Source organism: Hoplias malabaricus, chromosome 1, assembly GCF_029633855.1.
Source record: "Hoplias malabaricus isolate fHopMal1 chromosome 1, fHopMal1.hap1, whole genome shotgun sequence".
NCBI lineage: Eukaryota > Metazoa > Chordata > Actinopteri > Characiformes > Erythrinidae > Hoplias > Hoplias malabaricus.
In genome coordinates this window covers 24,709,335-24,724,253 of record NC_089800.1, presented here as the reverse complement: position 1 = coordinate 24,724,253, position 14,919 = coordinate 24,709,335, and the positions used below count along the sequence as shown (strand labels likewise).

Sequence of the window (14,919 nt, the reverse complement as noted above, 5' to 3'; positions counted from 1 at the left end):
TTAAAACATCTAAAAGCTACATTGCAGAAAATTAAAATGACACACTTCTACAATCATTTGCCCGTTTAGCAAAACAATGTGATCCCCAAAGAAAACTCAGTCACACAGCCACAAACTCACTTAGTGTCATATTTATCAGCGCAGAAAACTCTGCAGAAGAGGACACTTTTAGCAGTCAAACATATTTTTTTAGTGCTTTGCAAACCTGTGTTGGACCTACCACTATTTCCCCTACGTCATAACGACATGTATGAACCCACAGGACAAACGTAAGTTCCCAGTATTTGAACTGAAGATGGCTGTATTTCTGTTGTAAACCTTGGGACGCCTGGTTCTTTTCATCACAAAACAAATCAGAGTTGATAGGTGCCTCTACAATGCTTCAATACACACAGACCTCTCTGAAAGACTTGTTTCACATTTTAAGAACTGAATTATGGTGCAGTTCCTCTATAAGCCACACTTGAGAGGCACTTAACATGGACATTCCCTGTAGATATTTTTACCTCCTGATGTTTCTGGCCAGATTTTGCTACCGTTGAAATCAAGACACAAATCAGAGTTGATGGTGAGAAGCTGTCGGCCTCAAAAGCCAGTTGTCAGTGTCACCGCTGTTTTATTTCTCCCTTGTTTTTCTGGACCCTTCCGTCAGCCCTGCTCTCTTTTCTTCCTCCCAGGCTGCTGTCATTAGATTTGTGTCACCTCTTGTCACGGGAGAGAGGCCCTCTGAGTTTTGGCTTTAGTGTAAAAACCCAAGCGAACCCCCTCCTGTCCTCTGTCTCAGTGATGGGGGGGGGCTTACCCTCCACATCCTGTTCCAGCGTGACTATGCAAACCAGGCTTATGCTCTTATCTCCCACTCAGAGCTGACAGAGCACAGTTAAACCCTGAGCCACGAGGTCAGAGTGAACATCAGGGAGAGGAGTTTCACAAGCATCTTCCTGTTTATCTTCATCACAGAGCATTACTGTGACTGAGAGGGGGTCTGTCACATATCAGAGAGCTGGCGTGTAACCGTGGAAACGGGGTGAGTCACTATTAATGGTGTTGTTTACTTCAGAGCTATATTTATCAATAAATGACTATAATTCTATTAATAATATCCGGATTATAACAGTCTAAGCAGCAAAGATCCGGTTACAGCTAGTGGACATCAGGGAAAGACATTACAGAATAAACCCAATATAAACGGCCCTGTTCAAAAGCAGTTTACAGCAAAACAGTGTAAATTAAATAGTGACTGGTGACTTTTAAAAAAGCTCACAAACCATGGTCACAAATCACCCAACTGTAAGTATGAACCAACACTAAAAATATGAATTTAAAGTCCTGTCCATTCAAAACTCAGAATAAAAAGTGTAAACAAAAACAATGAAGTTTATAAACTACAGTAAACCTCTGTAACATTCTACAATTTCAGCTCAGTCCTCAAGCTAGGAGTGGAGGGACATTTTCCCACCCATCCACGGTTAAATATAGGCTTATTTCTGTCTTAAACCACAGAAATACTTCAGAAATGTTTCTTCTGCTGTAACCTTTACATTACATAAAGAATAAGAAGTAAACTGTGTACACGCTGACAGCTGTCGGTGTGTTACTGGACACTGTATACTACATAGCAGCGGTACACAACTTCTGGAGGGTCTGTGTACACCACACTGTGGTCATTTCTCTGGTTAAATACACCTTAAAACACTCATCTGTTGACTGTCAGATGTGTTTGGAGAGCAGGGGAATCATCAAACCGTGCTGGACACCAGCTTCCCTGGACCAGGCTTGTGAAACTACATCGACGCCCATGGACCTGTAGCAGTATCATTAGCTCTTTAAAAATTTGGAGGGATTACAGGTGATGTGTGTGAAGGGTGAAGAAGTGCGCACCGTGGACGGTGAGGGTGGCTGTGGCCTCGGTTTTCCCCATCATGTTCTCAGCGAGACAGGTGTAAGAGCCTGCGTCTGCTGAGCTCAGCCTCTTCAGTTTCAGAGTGTGATCCTCCCGGATTTCAAATCTGAACACACACACACAAACAAGAGTTAATACTGCACACAAAAAAACATTGACAAAAAATCAAGCAGCTGTAAGTAGCTCTGAATTGTGTGTGAAGCTGGACTCATACCTGCCCTTGGGCAGTTCTCCATCCTCTTTCCTCCAGCGGACAGTGGGGATGGGATCTCCCTGAGCTTCACACCTGAACTCCACACTCTGATCCACCAGAACTGACTGACTGCTCGGCCTGCGCACAAAACTGGGTCTCTCTGCAAACACCCAAACACACACACACACACACACACACACACACACACACACACACACACACACAAAAGCCCATTGTACACTTTTATTTTATCTTTTGTATGTGCGTGTTTGCACATGTATAAGCATGGAACGTGTGTGTTTGTGTCTTTAAGAGGGTCAATGACATCCTCTGATTGTCATGGAGACCAACCAGCAAACATACAACATCTGGACCCATTCTTACACTCCCCTAAATATAAACAAACAAATGAGGATATGTGCTTACGTATAGGAGAGAGAGAGAGAGAGAGAGAGAGAGAGAGAGAGAGAGAGAGAGAGAGAGAGAGAGAGAGAGAGAGAGAGTTAGAGCAGTGGAACTGTTCCCTAGAACGATTGCACTCCATCCAACATCCCTGAGAAGAGTTGGAGGGGTGTTTGTGATCCAGAACTAATCATTCAACACCAGTACCCGACCTCTCTACTGCTCTTTAAAGCTTTACGTACCCAGCACCGTGAGCTCGGCTATCTCGCTCTCTCGCTCGCCCATCATGTTGGTCCCCACACAAACATACTTCCCTGCGTCACTCTTCCTCGTGTTGGTAATCATCAGCTTCCCTCCTCGAATCTGCAACAAGAAAAGAGGACATTAACCAAGACCGCTTTTATACATTTCACATCAGTCGAAACACATGATACAAGAATAACCCATGAGTAACCTGCAGAACCGCAGAGTGTGTAGAGGGCAGTTAACTTTAGGAATTGTACCAAATTCCGAACTGTGAAACAAGAACACCCTGTCATTTTCCGTGGTCTGCTTAAGTCAGTAAACATGCCCCCCCCCAACCGCTCCCCGATCTCACTTTAGGACCTCCAAATTAACCTATGTTATACAAAGATGACATTTGACTGCCATAAAAGAGACACAGTGAGCCAGGAGAAATAAGACAACAGAGCAAAAACAGCGAAAACCAGAGCTTCTGTGCCTTGCTTCTGACTTCTGTTCAATTAGGGATGGGGTGAGCAGTGACTCAGAGGAACAGACACACAAGCCTGTCATTCAAAACAGAGCTGTTCAGGGATTGAGAATGGTGTTGTTTTGTTTGATCCTTGTGGTGTTTTGACCAAAGCATGTCACAGGGGTTTCTTTAAGACCCCAGAACAGTGCTAACTTTTTAGTTTGGGAAACTTGAGAGTTGCAGCACTTCAAACACAAGCTAAAACATGGAGAGGCAGAACTGGAGGATCTTCCGTATACTAGCATCTGATTTCAATTAATGAAAGACTGAAAATACGAGAGTCGCTAGCAGAGAGCTGTGGAAGTTTCTAATGTAACAGAAATAGTCAGTAATATTAAATCTGTGGATTCAATTATATACCAGTGCATTTAAAAAAAACAGGGCTATTCAGAAACTGGGAATGCTATCTGTGTGAGTATACCAAAGTACTTGTGCGACCACGTGTGTGTGTGTGTGTGTGTTACCAAAGACCTGAAAATCTGATTAACAGAGCTTACATTTTGATCTGAGACCAGTGGATGTTCCCCCTTCTACCTGACACACACACACACACACAAACACGCACACACAAACACACACACACACCTTGAAACTGATCCCTGTATTAGAGACCACATGGCAAGAGTCAATGAAGGAGAGCAGAATAGCAGCGGGCAGACGGCCCCCTACCTGCCTGCACTTAAACAGGTCAACATGTGGGTTCACTTTATGGCACTCCTTGTCATGTCTCATTGAGCATAAACCAGTGTGATCAGTTCTGTGCCAACGGGAAACTAACTAGAGCCCAGTCTGGAATACGCATGAACAATGGCTTAATAACCAGAAACAATGAGCTACAACAATGGATATAATCCTCTTCCTCAAAGGCTAGTGTCCTGCAGAGTTTAGTGTGAGTTCTCTGCTGTAATACGAAACAAATTACCAAGAAAAGCCCCATTAAATAGACAATATATAGTAAATGTCTATTGGAGCTAATACAGTTTGCAGACACATGGGACTCCAGGAGCTAGTTTTAAAGCTGAGGTTTAGACCTGAGAGTCTGCAATCCTCCCATTCCAAACGTAAAATTATATCTTTATACAACACTCCTTACACTGTTCATAACACAACAGAGTGAAAATGCTAAATCAAAACAGGTTGCACAGCAAAAGCTTTAGAAATAACTGCTGCTGAGTATGAGCTATTATTTTAAGTATCAAAAGAAATTATTTTCAATATTTAATGTGTTTTGTGTTAAAAATGAACACCAGAACCAGGTTTAATTGTCCAAAGAAACTTACAGAGATATGTTTCCACCTTAAACTCGGTCATTCCGTGATATTGAGGGCTGGGTCTTGTGCTGAACCCCCCATTGTTCTGAGAACACAAATAACTTGTGAAATGACTTTTATAAACTGTGAAATATCTGTTGTTTGTCCGCAGTAATAGTGTTTGTCTGCTTTGTAAACAACCAAATTACCAAAGATTTCAACCAATCACCATCAGACTCGCAGCATAATTGAAACCTGATTGCTATCCGAGCTTCGTCTTAACGTCATGGGACATTCCTAAGCCTTTCCCGACCGGACACGTTTTGGATGCTTCTGAAGCATTCCTGGACCCTGCTGCCACTCTGTTCAATATTAATGGTGGAAAAGGGCCTTTAAACAAAAGAGTGGAGGGAGGGAGGCAGGCGGAAGCTGAGAGTTTATTTAAGGCGCCCCACCGTGCTGGAGAGGGTTTGAAGTGTCATTATATTACTGTTTGTTTGAGCTTGGACTCGGTGGCTAAAATGGCACATGGCTCTCAATGTAGATAAGGTCAGGGCAGTGGTGAAGGGGCTGTGGGGGGAGGGAGGGAGAGAGAGAGAGAGAGAGAGAGAGAGAGAGAGAGACTGATATTTTAAATTGAGACTGAATGTAAAACCAGGCGTTCATGCTCAAATTACTCACTCTAATACACAAAGGGTAGTAACACATAGCTAGCATCATCGCATCTAGTGAGAGTGTTTTTTTCAGATTTGCTACAAGAAATAATCAGATTTATTCTCCCCCAATATCCGAGTGCCATCACTGGCTCACTACGGCCACTTAACAACCCTAGACTTAGGCCTAATGACCACCAGAAGGTGTTGTGTGTCCCTTTTGTGTTCATTGACCCGCTGGCAGAGAAATTCTGATTTACAGGCTCTTTATATCAGCTGTAAATAAGTCATTTTTAAAGATAAATTCATCTGTCCATTTTTAAAGAAATGCTAGCGATAGCCACGATGATAACCTTGTCACATTGTCTCTCTAACTGAGAAAGACAGAGCATGCAATAAAAGAGAGTGTGAGAAGCTGGACAGACAAGAGCGGAAGAACAAAAGCTAAAGGTCAGTGAGAAGTGTGTTCGTTTTCAGCTTGTTGACGGCGAGCCCAGGGGATAAAAACCAGGACGAGAAGGCATTGAAAGAAGTGTGATTCATGCTGCAGCATTTATTCTGAAGTAGGCTATCAAAAAAAGATGGAGGGTGATCCTTTTTCTCCAATGTGTGTGGGTGTGTATGTGTGTGTGTGTGGATAAGCGCCTGAACTAGATGGGATATCGCCTATTTTTTAGCAAGGACTCTCCATTTAGGCCCAAAACGTGTGGAATAACAGTGCAGCACCTTTTCAATCAGTCCTGAGAGAAAAAGCTGGACACTAACACCCTGCTGGAAACACTAGAGGGCTGCTAAAGACCCCTGCTAGCTGGGCATTGTGTTAGCAATAGCAGGGAGATAGCTTTATCCTCACTGCTTTTGTCTGCTGTCATTTGGCCCTGCTGATAATGCAGAAACAGTGAAGCACTCGCTGGAGCTCACCGTGCCACCATTGAGCACAAATTCACTCCAAAATACACAACAAAAGCTTCTGAAACAATGAGGTACATCTGGCGCTAAGTGCTGTAATAGCTGCAGTCAGACCTGGCTGCGCCACACTCGCTGGAGTTTTACTGAATAAAATACAAAACCAATGGTACAGAATATTAACACCACAGAAACAGAATCTGATCCAAATAGTGCTATTGGGCCAATACCAGCAGAAAATATCAGGCTGGATATTCAGAGTAGACTCCGGACCCACCGCGCCCCTGATCTGCATTTAGCGGTTACAATGAATGAACGAATGAATGGATGTCGCATATTTAAACTGCAGTTACGGCTGAATCATGTTTTTAATATAGTCACATTAACTAAACAAGTACCTAGAAATTATGACAGAATTGCCAAACCTTATATACTCAATATAATGATGTTTTATATATATTAGAGTTCTGTCATTAGTCATTAGGTTTCTTAAAAAAAACCCTCAATTAAAGCAGATTGAACCAAATATTCATATCAAAGCATCTTCAGTTCAGCAAAGGTTATTCCCACCTTCATGAGACTTTATCACAAAGGGTAGTTAGTCTTTAAAGGATCGCTACGTACTGTTTTTACCTTAAAATTACAGCTTCAAACTCATTGTGTCACTCCACTGATGTGTAAAAGGAAGAACAGTGCTTTTGTCGTTGCTACTCTGGGCTCTGAACTGTAGATACTGCACTATGTAGCTTTTGGAGGAGGGTAGGAAACCACCCCCTCCACCTTGATTTCAGGACAGTGCTGTGAAAGTGAATTACACTCTGCAACTGTAGGGGGAGGCCAGGAGGTTAGTATTTTTTAAAAGAAGAATAATATTTAGCCTCAGCAAGCACATGCCTTTAGACTCAATGTATAACATAAGAGTGGGGTCATGTCAGTACAGAAACGTACATCATGACACTCTAAACATCTACAATAAAAAAATAAATCAGGCTCCACCCCAGCATTTCACAAGCTACAGCTCTGAGAGCTTTTATTCAGCGGTACATTGGTGTCAGTTTCATGTATTTGTTTGAGAGGAGTGTTACAACCGCTCAAATGTCGTCTGATTCCAAACATTACCTGTGCTTTCAATCACTCGTCCCCGGGGGCCTGTTCCTGCGCAGGTGCGAATGCAATCTCCTGGTGCAATAAAAAGTGTCAGAAACAGTGGAGTGCATGCCAGTGTGTCACCGGATTTCAGCAGCAGCGCAGGGTGGAGGAAGCGCAGCTGTGTGTGTGAGTTGTGAGCGTCCATGTGGTTTAGTGTCCGCTTTTATCAGGCACCATGCTAGAATACAATAAAAGAGTGGATCCTCCTCTATATCAAGGGTGTGTGTGTGTGTGTGTGTGTGTGTGTGTGTGTGGGTGGGTGTGTGTGGGGGGGCATTGTGGAGCATTCCACCACTTTTTTCTGGTATATTGGCTTGGTGTTCACATGCCAGAGAATACTTCCTCAGCTATTTCTCTCATTAAAAACAGGCCTGGCTCTTATGCTGAGTGAAGATAATGTAAGTGCACTCATACACATTCATTAAACCATACCTGGAGTGATGGTAAAAGTGCTTATGGAGTCAAATCATCGAACGGAACCAGCAACAACATTATTCAAGTGAAAAATTAAGTTAGTGTGCACAGCAGATTTTACACCATGCTGTGTAATAGAATTAAACACACACACACACACACACACACACACACACACACACACACACACACACACACACACATACCTATTATAGATTCACTTATACATACACAGTAGTATTGTTGCTATCATATAGTTCACAATTAGCTATTCATTATTTTAACCAATCAATGAATAAATCATACAAATATGAAAACCCTTTCAGAACCAAAATTCTAAAACCGTATATTAGAAAAATGTAGAACATAAAAATGGAGAGCCATTAAAAGAGCTTAATGGGGAAACTGAAGATCTTTAAATAACAGAATAATAAATAAAATAAGTAATAAAACATCCTGCCAACACACACTGTGCAGCGACAGATGAGCTACTGTCTCTGACTTTACATCTACAAGGTGGACCAACAAGGGAGAAGTGTCTCACAGAGTGGACAGTGAGTGGACACAGGGTTTAAAACTCCAGCAGCACTGCTGTGTCTGATCCTCTCGCACCAGCACCACGTCAGTGTCACAGCAGCACTGAGAATGATCCACTGCCTTCAGAAGGGGTCCTGATTACTAAAGATCGGGGTGAAAAAGGGAGTAACAAAGTATGCAGGCAGCCGCTTGGCTACAGTCTGTAACTATAAAAATACAAAGTGCTCCTGTATGGTCAGGCGAAGCTGCTTAGAGGGAAAGTCAGTATAGAAAGAAGGAGGTGAATTTAAAGTTATGGTTTGTTGGTGTATAAACTCCGGCTGAAGTAATCTTAAAAAACAAACAAAACTTAAAGGGGATGTACAAATTGTACCAAAATTCCAACACTCCCCTCCTTTGGGAATGCTGAGCTTAGCCTAAATCCACTTTTGTTAGCCACGAAGGGCTGATGCGGAATCTTCCCTCATGCTGCCAGCAGCCTGATTAAAGATAACAACCCCCAAAGCACCTCTTCCTTAATCCCCCATAAATAAATGAAAGGATCTGTATGTCTTGTCAGGGACGTGCTGAACTCACCAAGGTCCTCACTCTCTCGTTCCCTTAACAAGCAAAAGGGCTGTGACTGATTCCATGACTCCGCTTCTCACGTACTTAATTAAAACAAACTAATTGATGGCTTGGCGTTCAAAGCCTGGGTTTAATCAGCAAAAGCAGTGTCTCAGTTCTCGGTGTGCTGCTGAAGCCAAACGTCCATTCCTCCGAGCTCCTGTCCGTCAATGAACGTTTTCCTTTCATTCCTTAAGACAGCGTCCACCACCACACCACATGAGCACTCCCAAAGTGCAGTCCAATCAGTGCTCCTCTGCTCGAGGAATGGTTTAAAACATAATGCTACACAGCTGTTAAATGAAGGACCTGCTTATTTTAAGGATTACCTGACCTCAAAAAGATCCATCAGGATTTCTTTGGGAACTAGTGTCTGGAGGCTTGATTTACTGAGAGATAAGTGGACAGTGCCATTAATCGTTGTAGTGAGAATGTTAACATTTCACTTCACTTAAAGAAACCAGTGTTTGAAATGTGACAATGTTAGGAAATTTGGCCAACAACGTGAAATATAGCGAGTACTTTGGCCAAAGAATTAAGTCGCTACGGTACCTCAGTGTTATATAACAGATGTATGCTGCAAACTTGTTTAAGACCATTTTCCTGACCAGTGTAGCTTTGGTTATAAATCAGTGTATGACTCTAATCAGAGCTGTTAATAAATACGTAAAGGTATTTTCTACAGTAGATCCTTCAAAGTACCTGCAGTGGTCTGTGTGAGCTTTCTGTGTGTGGTAGTTTCCTAAAATCACGTTGGTAGGTCAAACGTGTCCCAGGTGAATATGCACTGTATGTTTCTATGACACAATCAGGACTGTAGTCAAATCAATGAGCAGCAAACTAACAAAAGCAGGAACGTGAAAACGTCCCCTCAAGGGCCTCCTCTGGAATCCGTGAGCTAGAGATAGTTATTGAAGATTATTATTAATGGAGTTAGTACACTGAAGTTCAGTGAATATGATTACAATCATGAGACAGTTAAAAGAGTACAGTGACCACAAGTGACTGGATTAAAGAGAGGTTTTCAAAAGCAGAACTCACAGTTATGCGCTCGTCTCTGTCGTCTACGTTGACTCCGTCTTTCTTCCAGGAGATGGTGGGCTCAGGATGACCCCGAGGGGGCTGGCACTCCATCACCGCAGGCTCACCTGCCGCCACCATCACATCACTCGGGTTCTGCCTGAACTCATCCCGGAGAACTGCAAACACACACAAACACACACCCAGCACTTTACTTTTACTGCTTCATGGTGACATTACTGACGTATGAAGTTTACACCTGAGGTTTAGATGCTTTCAAACAGAGGCAGACCCTCAGGAACGTGCAAAACAGGAATTCTAACATTTCGAACGATACACACAGTCTGTGGAGATCAATAAAATCAGCATCAGGGCTGTAAAGCCAGAGAAACTGGAGTGGAGCACAATGTCCTGTGCGCAATGACAGCAAGTGTGTGTAGCATTCATAACATTGTTTAGTAAAACTGTAATTTTCTCCTTCATTTTCGTTCCAACTCCAGTACCTGCAGTGGTCTGTGTGAGCTTTCTGTATGTGGTACAGTTTCCTAAAAACATGTCGGTAGGTCAAACCTGTCCCAGGTAAATATGCACTGTATGTTTTTATGACAGAATCAGGACTGTAGTTTTAATGGTTTATAAATGTGTCTGTCCAGGACAGTGTTCACCTCAGACTTACTGAGAAATCAATGAGCAGCAAACTAACAAAAGCAGGAACATGAAAACTTCCCCTCAAGGGCTCTCTAACAGGATAGAGACCAGTTGTGCTCTCTAGGACACGTAGCCTCGCTTGGCTGAGACACTGCTGCCAATGTCACTGGACATATCAACACACTTGGAGGAGAACACTGGTATTCCCAGCTGTTATATGAGCTAACAGACATCCACATTGGCCAGCATAACACTGAGTGATGAGGAGAAGGGGACCTTCCTATCCACCCAGAAAGAACCTTGTATTTGCATTAACACAGAGGCATCGTAAAAAAAAAAAAAAAAAAAATAATAAAAAAAAAATAATAAAATTAAAAATAATTTTTAAAAAGGGGGAGTTCCTCAGCATTTACTTGTGTCTTCCTCTCACGCCCTCAGACCTGCTCCTGCCCCTGTCTCCTCCACAGTCCTCTGTCTCACATCAAAGAACTGCGTTCTCTCAGTAACCTGAACTCCTGACTGCCTGCAAATTCCATCAAGCCTTTAAGCGCTTAATTGGCCATAAGATCCCACTTTCTGCAGCTTGTAACAGCACAGTGGGCTCAGCTCTCCCACCACTGCTTAAAGCCAAAGAAAATGGTAACAGCATCCAAACCCCTCAGCGAAAAGGGAGCGTGTGTTCTGGGAGAAAAACGAATCCTCCTGCTCTCTTTATCTCCCTCTCTTATCCCTACCTCACACGGCCCTGACTCCGCTTTATAAATCATTATAACGTTCACGTAAGACCAGCCAAGCTCTTCAGCAGGTGTTTTCGACTTGGCATCCGCTGCTAAATCGATACCAAAAACGAGTGTTGTTTTCAGACAGTGGTGAAAGGTGCACTGTATACTGTTATGGTTAGTGAACACAGCTACATTAAAAAGCAATCACTGCTGACACGAGCTTTCAACTGTCCTTTTAGAGACTGAATAGAAAAGGGCTAACTAATAAAACGAGACACTTTGGAGCAATATAAGCCTCATATTGCCATGCACATGCAACACTGAGGTCCCCACCCAGTTCCGGAGAGTCCTTTCTGTTGTTCCCCAAAGCTCATGACCATAAGTGGTGGTGGGAACACAGATCGACTGGTGAAGTCAGAGCTTTGCTTTATGGTTCAGCTCCGTCTTTGCCGTGACAGTCCAGTACAGTGACCACATGGCTGCAGACGCCAATCTCAAGAGCCCTTTTCCCATCATTTAAACCAATGAAAGTTAATGCAACATGGTTTTCTATATTCCTTTGGGTCCATTCACAATAACATTGAATAAAATATTATTCATTCGTTCATTCATTATCTGTAACTGCTTATCCAGTTCAGGGCGCAAGGCGCGAATGCACCAGTCCTTCACAGGGCAACACACACACACAAACACATTCACACACACACACCCCTACGGACACTTTTGAATCACCAATCCACCTACCAATGTGTGTTTTTGGACTGTGGGAGGAAACCGGAGCACCCGGAGGAAACCCACACAGACACAGGGAGAACACCCAATAAAATATTAAACAAGAAGTTAAACAAAAAATGTTGTAGATAAATAGTATGAGACAGTGAGGACTGCAGTGTCAGGGTGTTCAGGGCTTTTGTTGTTGTTGTCGTCGTCCAGATGAGAATATGATATCTCTATTTTGAGAAAGGAAATGTAAGCATGCCCTGCCAGATCCATGCTCTGTTTCTGAAAGCAGTAAACAGAGGAGGAATATGGATCATATGAGCTAATGATAAATGCAAATGGGCACAGAGACTCCACATATCACACTGCAGCAGCTTTCTGAGGAGGATGTGACAGCTCTGTATAAAAGGACCCTTCCCTTTGAGTCTCACTTTCAACTGTGAAGCTCGAGTAGTGTTTTTTTCTTAATTCTCTCTCTCTCTCTCTCTCTCTCTCTCTCTCTCTCTCTCTCTCTCTCTCCCTCTCCCTCTCCCTCTCCCTCTCCCTCTCCCGATTGCCAAATTTGAGATGTGTGACCTGAAGACGTGTCATTGCATAAAAACAAACCTGTGTGTGTGTGTGGTGAGAGAGAGAGAGAGAGTGAGGGTGAGTGTGTGTCATCTCTGGCTGCGCTCTGGCATATGTCTACAGAGCAAGATGGCAGAGAGCAATGTGGTGGTTATAAACTCTGTGTGCGCTCACAGTGGGATCCCTCTGCCTCCTCCTGCTCTCATTAAAGAAGCACCCCTCCACCCCACCTCCCTCTCTCTCTATCTCTGTAAAGAACGAGGGATCACTGAGGAGACAGAGTGAAAGAAAGTGGCTTAAAGGGTTTTGAAGGCTATTAATAGCTTAAAGAGCAAGAGTTCTCCAGTGTGTATAGAGTGTGTGTGTGTGTGTGTGTGTGTTTGCTCCTCACCTTATTTAAAGATGCATGCATATTAGTGTTCACTTTAATTGGAAATTAAACCCAGCATTCAAACAAACCAGAGGGACCTTTTTGATCATCTTTGATGAAGGATGGTGTATAAAATTTGCAACACGTCTACATCTCACATTCTCTTTTCTTCTGCTAACAAGCTGCTAGACCAACTGCCAGGTTCGATGAACTCGATCGGAAAACCTCATTAATAATCTCAAAAGGTTCTGACTAGTTTCAGGAGCTAAAAAAGACATAGAGAAATACACCAGTCCTCATGGATCTCTCAACAGAACAGCAACGTAAGCACGTAGCCTCTCGGGTCCTGGTGGATAAGCATCAGTTCTCCCAACAACTTCCCTGCTGCTTCTTCCGCGGAATTGAAAACAGATGCAGAAATGTCAAATTAAAATGAGATTCGCTTTGCCGTGCCTCCGACATTAATGAAAATGAAGACTGAATACCACACACAGGCCAGGGCAGCCTGATCAAATGAGGTCTGCTCAGCGGAAATGAAAAGATTTCGCTAAGCATCCGCACAAGTCTCCCGGAGTATTCCACTGGAGCCATAGGGGAACTGGGGATTTGCTTTTAAAAAAAAGCACATCAGAAACAAAGTCTGGGGCGTGTACATAGGTTTGGGTCCGGGCCCTTTATCTTAAAAGACAGTGCTCAGCTCACCACTGGATAACGACTGACAGAGGCCAAGAAAAAGGAGTTTCATTCTGAAGAACACTGTAGTCACAGCCTAAATCTAGCATTCATTACATTTATTTGCACGGATAACTCCATTAAACTAATGAACACAAAGCATCTGTGATCTGAGATTCAGCTCCCGATGATGATGATGCCTTATGAAAATGAAAAGTGTCACTTCCCAAAAATGCAGAGTCATGGATAAGGTCAATGCACTGGGATGAAAAGAGCAGGTCTGAAGAACTGAACAGGAACAATGAATGTCAAAATTATGAACGCAATTGGTCCCAGATGTGTACCCTGTTGCATTCAGCATTTTAACCCTAACATTTTTTGTTAAGTTTAACTGCCAACCCCAGTGTCTGCTGTCTATAATGCAACAGAGAGCAGATGGATTAGAGAGAGCTCATTTGGATTCTGTTCCTCGCTCCGCTGTGATAATAAAAACTTATATAACAGATCAGCTGTCAGTCAAAATCATGCAACGATAACAGAAGACTTGACTGGAAAAGAGAAGCCTGTAAAATGACTACTTGCCCCAAAAAAAGAGTGTTTAATGGAAGTGGCTGATCAGGCTCTGTCTGATACTGCAGGAATGACTTGTAGGAGAATGTGTCTATTAAAGTTAAGCAAAGTACCAACTAATAACTGCATATTCATCAAAAGGAACATAAAATTGCAAAGTTTAAAGCGAGAATTTTTAAAGGAGGTATTCAGCCATGGGCTAAAACACAACATGGTGCCTATTTACAGGAAACTCCTGCCCCTCAGTGAAGAGTCGTTCGGCTCTCTGGTGAAACTGCAAGTGGGTAAAGCCCTTGTGGAGATAAGCACATGTCCAGCATGTGTTGTGTGTTATTTGATTCTAACGCTACATAAACTGACACCAACATTTCTGCAGTTTTTAGTAGTGTGTTCAAGTCTATTTTCTGACACATTGCTAGTTAGATTATAGGTCTCTCTCCATTGTCTCTCCATGGTTTCTCTCCATGGTCTGATCTCAAAAGAGAGTTCTCTACAAAAACTCTGGTTCGCATTGATATACCAACTCTCTATATATCTCCCCAAGGTCTTCCATCGGCCTATAGACACGTCCATCCCTCTCTCCTTCTCTCCTGACTTCTCTCCAACCCCACTCCATCATCACTAACTACTTTCAGTCACACTGCTCTGTGGGGGTCCACTGGGACTGCACTGCCAAACCTTTCTATTGTTAATGTACAGAGAGCAGAGGATATGATCCACCTGCCTGCGAGTGTGCAGGACGGATCAATATCCTCCTCTCATTAAATGAGAAGTGAGAGAGAGAGAGAGAGAGAGAGAGAGAGAGAGAGAGAGAGAGAGAGAGAGAGAGAGAGAGAGAGAGGAGCACAGATGAACCCAAGGAT

The 14,919-nt window shown here is 43.1% G+C and overlaps 1 protein-coding gene across 3 annotated transcripts in view; it reads right to left on the bottom strand.

Moving 5' to 3' along the window:
- The window catches only part of robo1 (roundabout, axon guidance receptor, homolog 1 (Drosophila)), a 281,736-nt gene that overhangs the window by 42,675 nt on the left and 224,142 nt on the right, over positions 1-14,919 (bottom strand). For all 3 annotated transcript variants that reach the window (XM_066660266.1, XM_066660275.1, XM_066660283.1), the window contains 4 exons: positions 9,809-9,966; positions 2,741-2,861; positions 2,118-2,256; positions 1,882-2,009 (listed from right to left, as the gene is read on the bottom strand). In XM_066660266.1, coding sequence (XP_066516363.1) covers positions 1,882-2,009; positions 2,118-2,256; positions 2,741-2,861; positions 9,809-9,966 — 546 coding nt within the window. The remainder of the gene's footprint in view (positions 1-1,881; positions 2,010-2,117; positions 2,257-2,740; positions 2,862-9,808; positions 9,967-14,919) is intronic.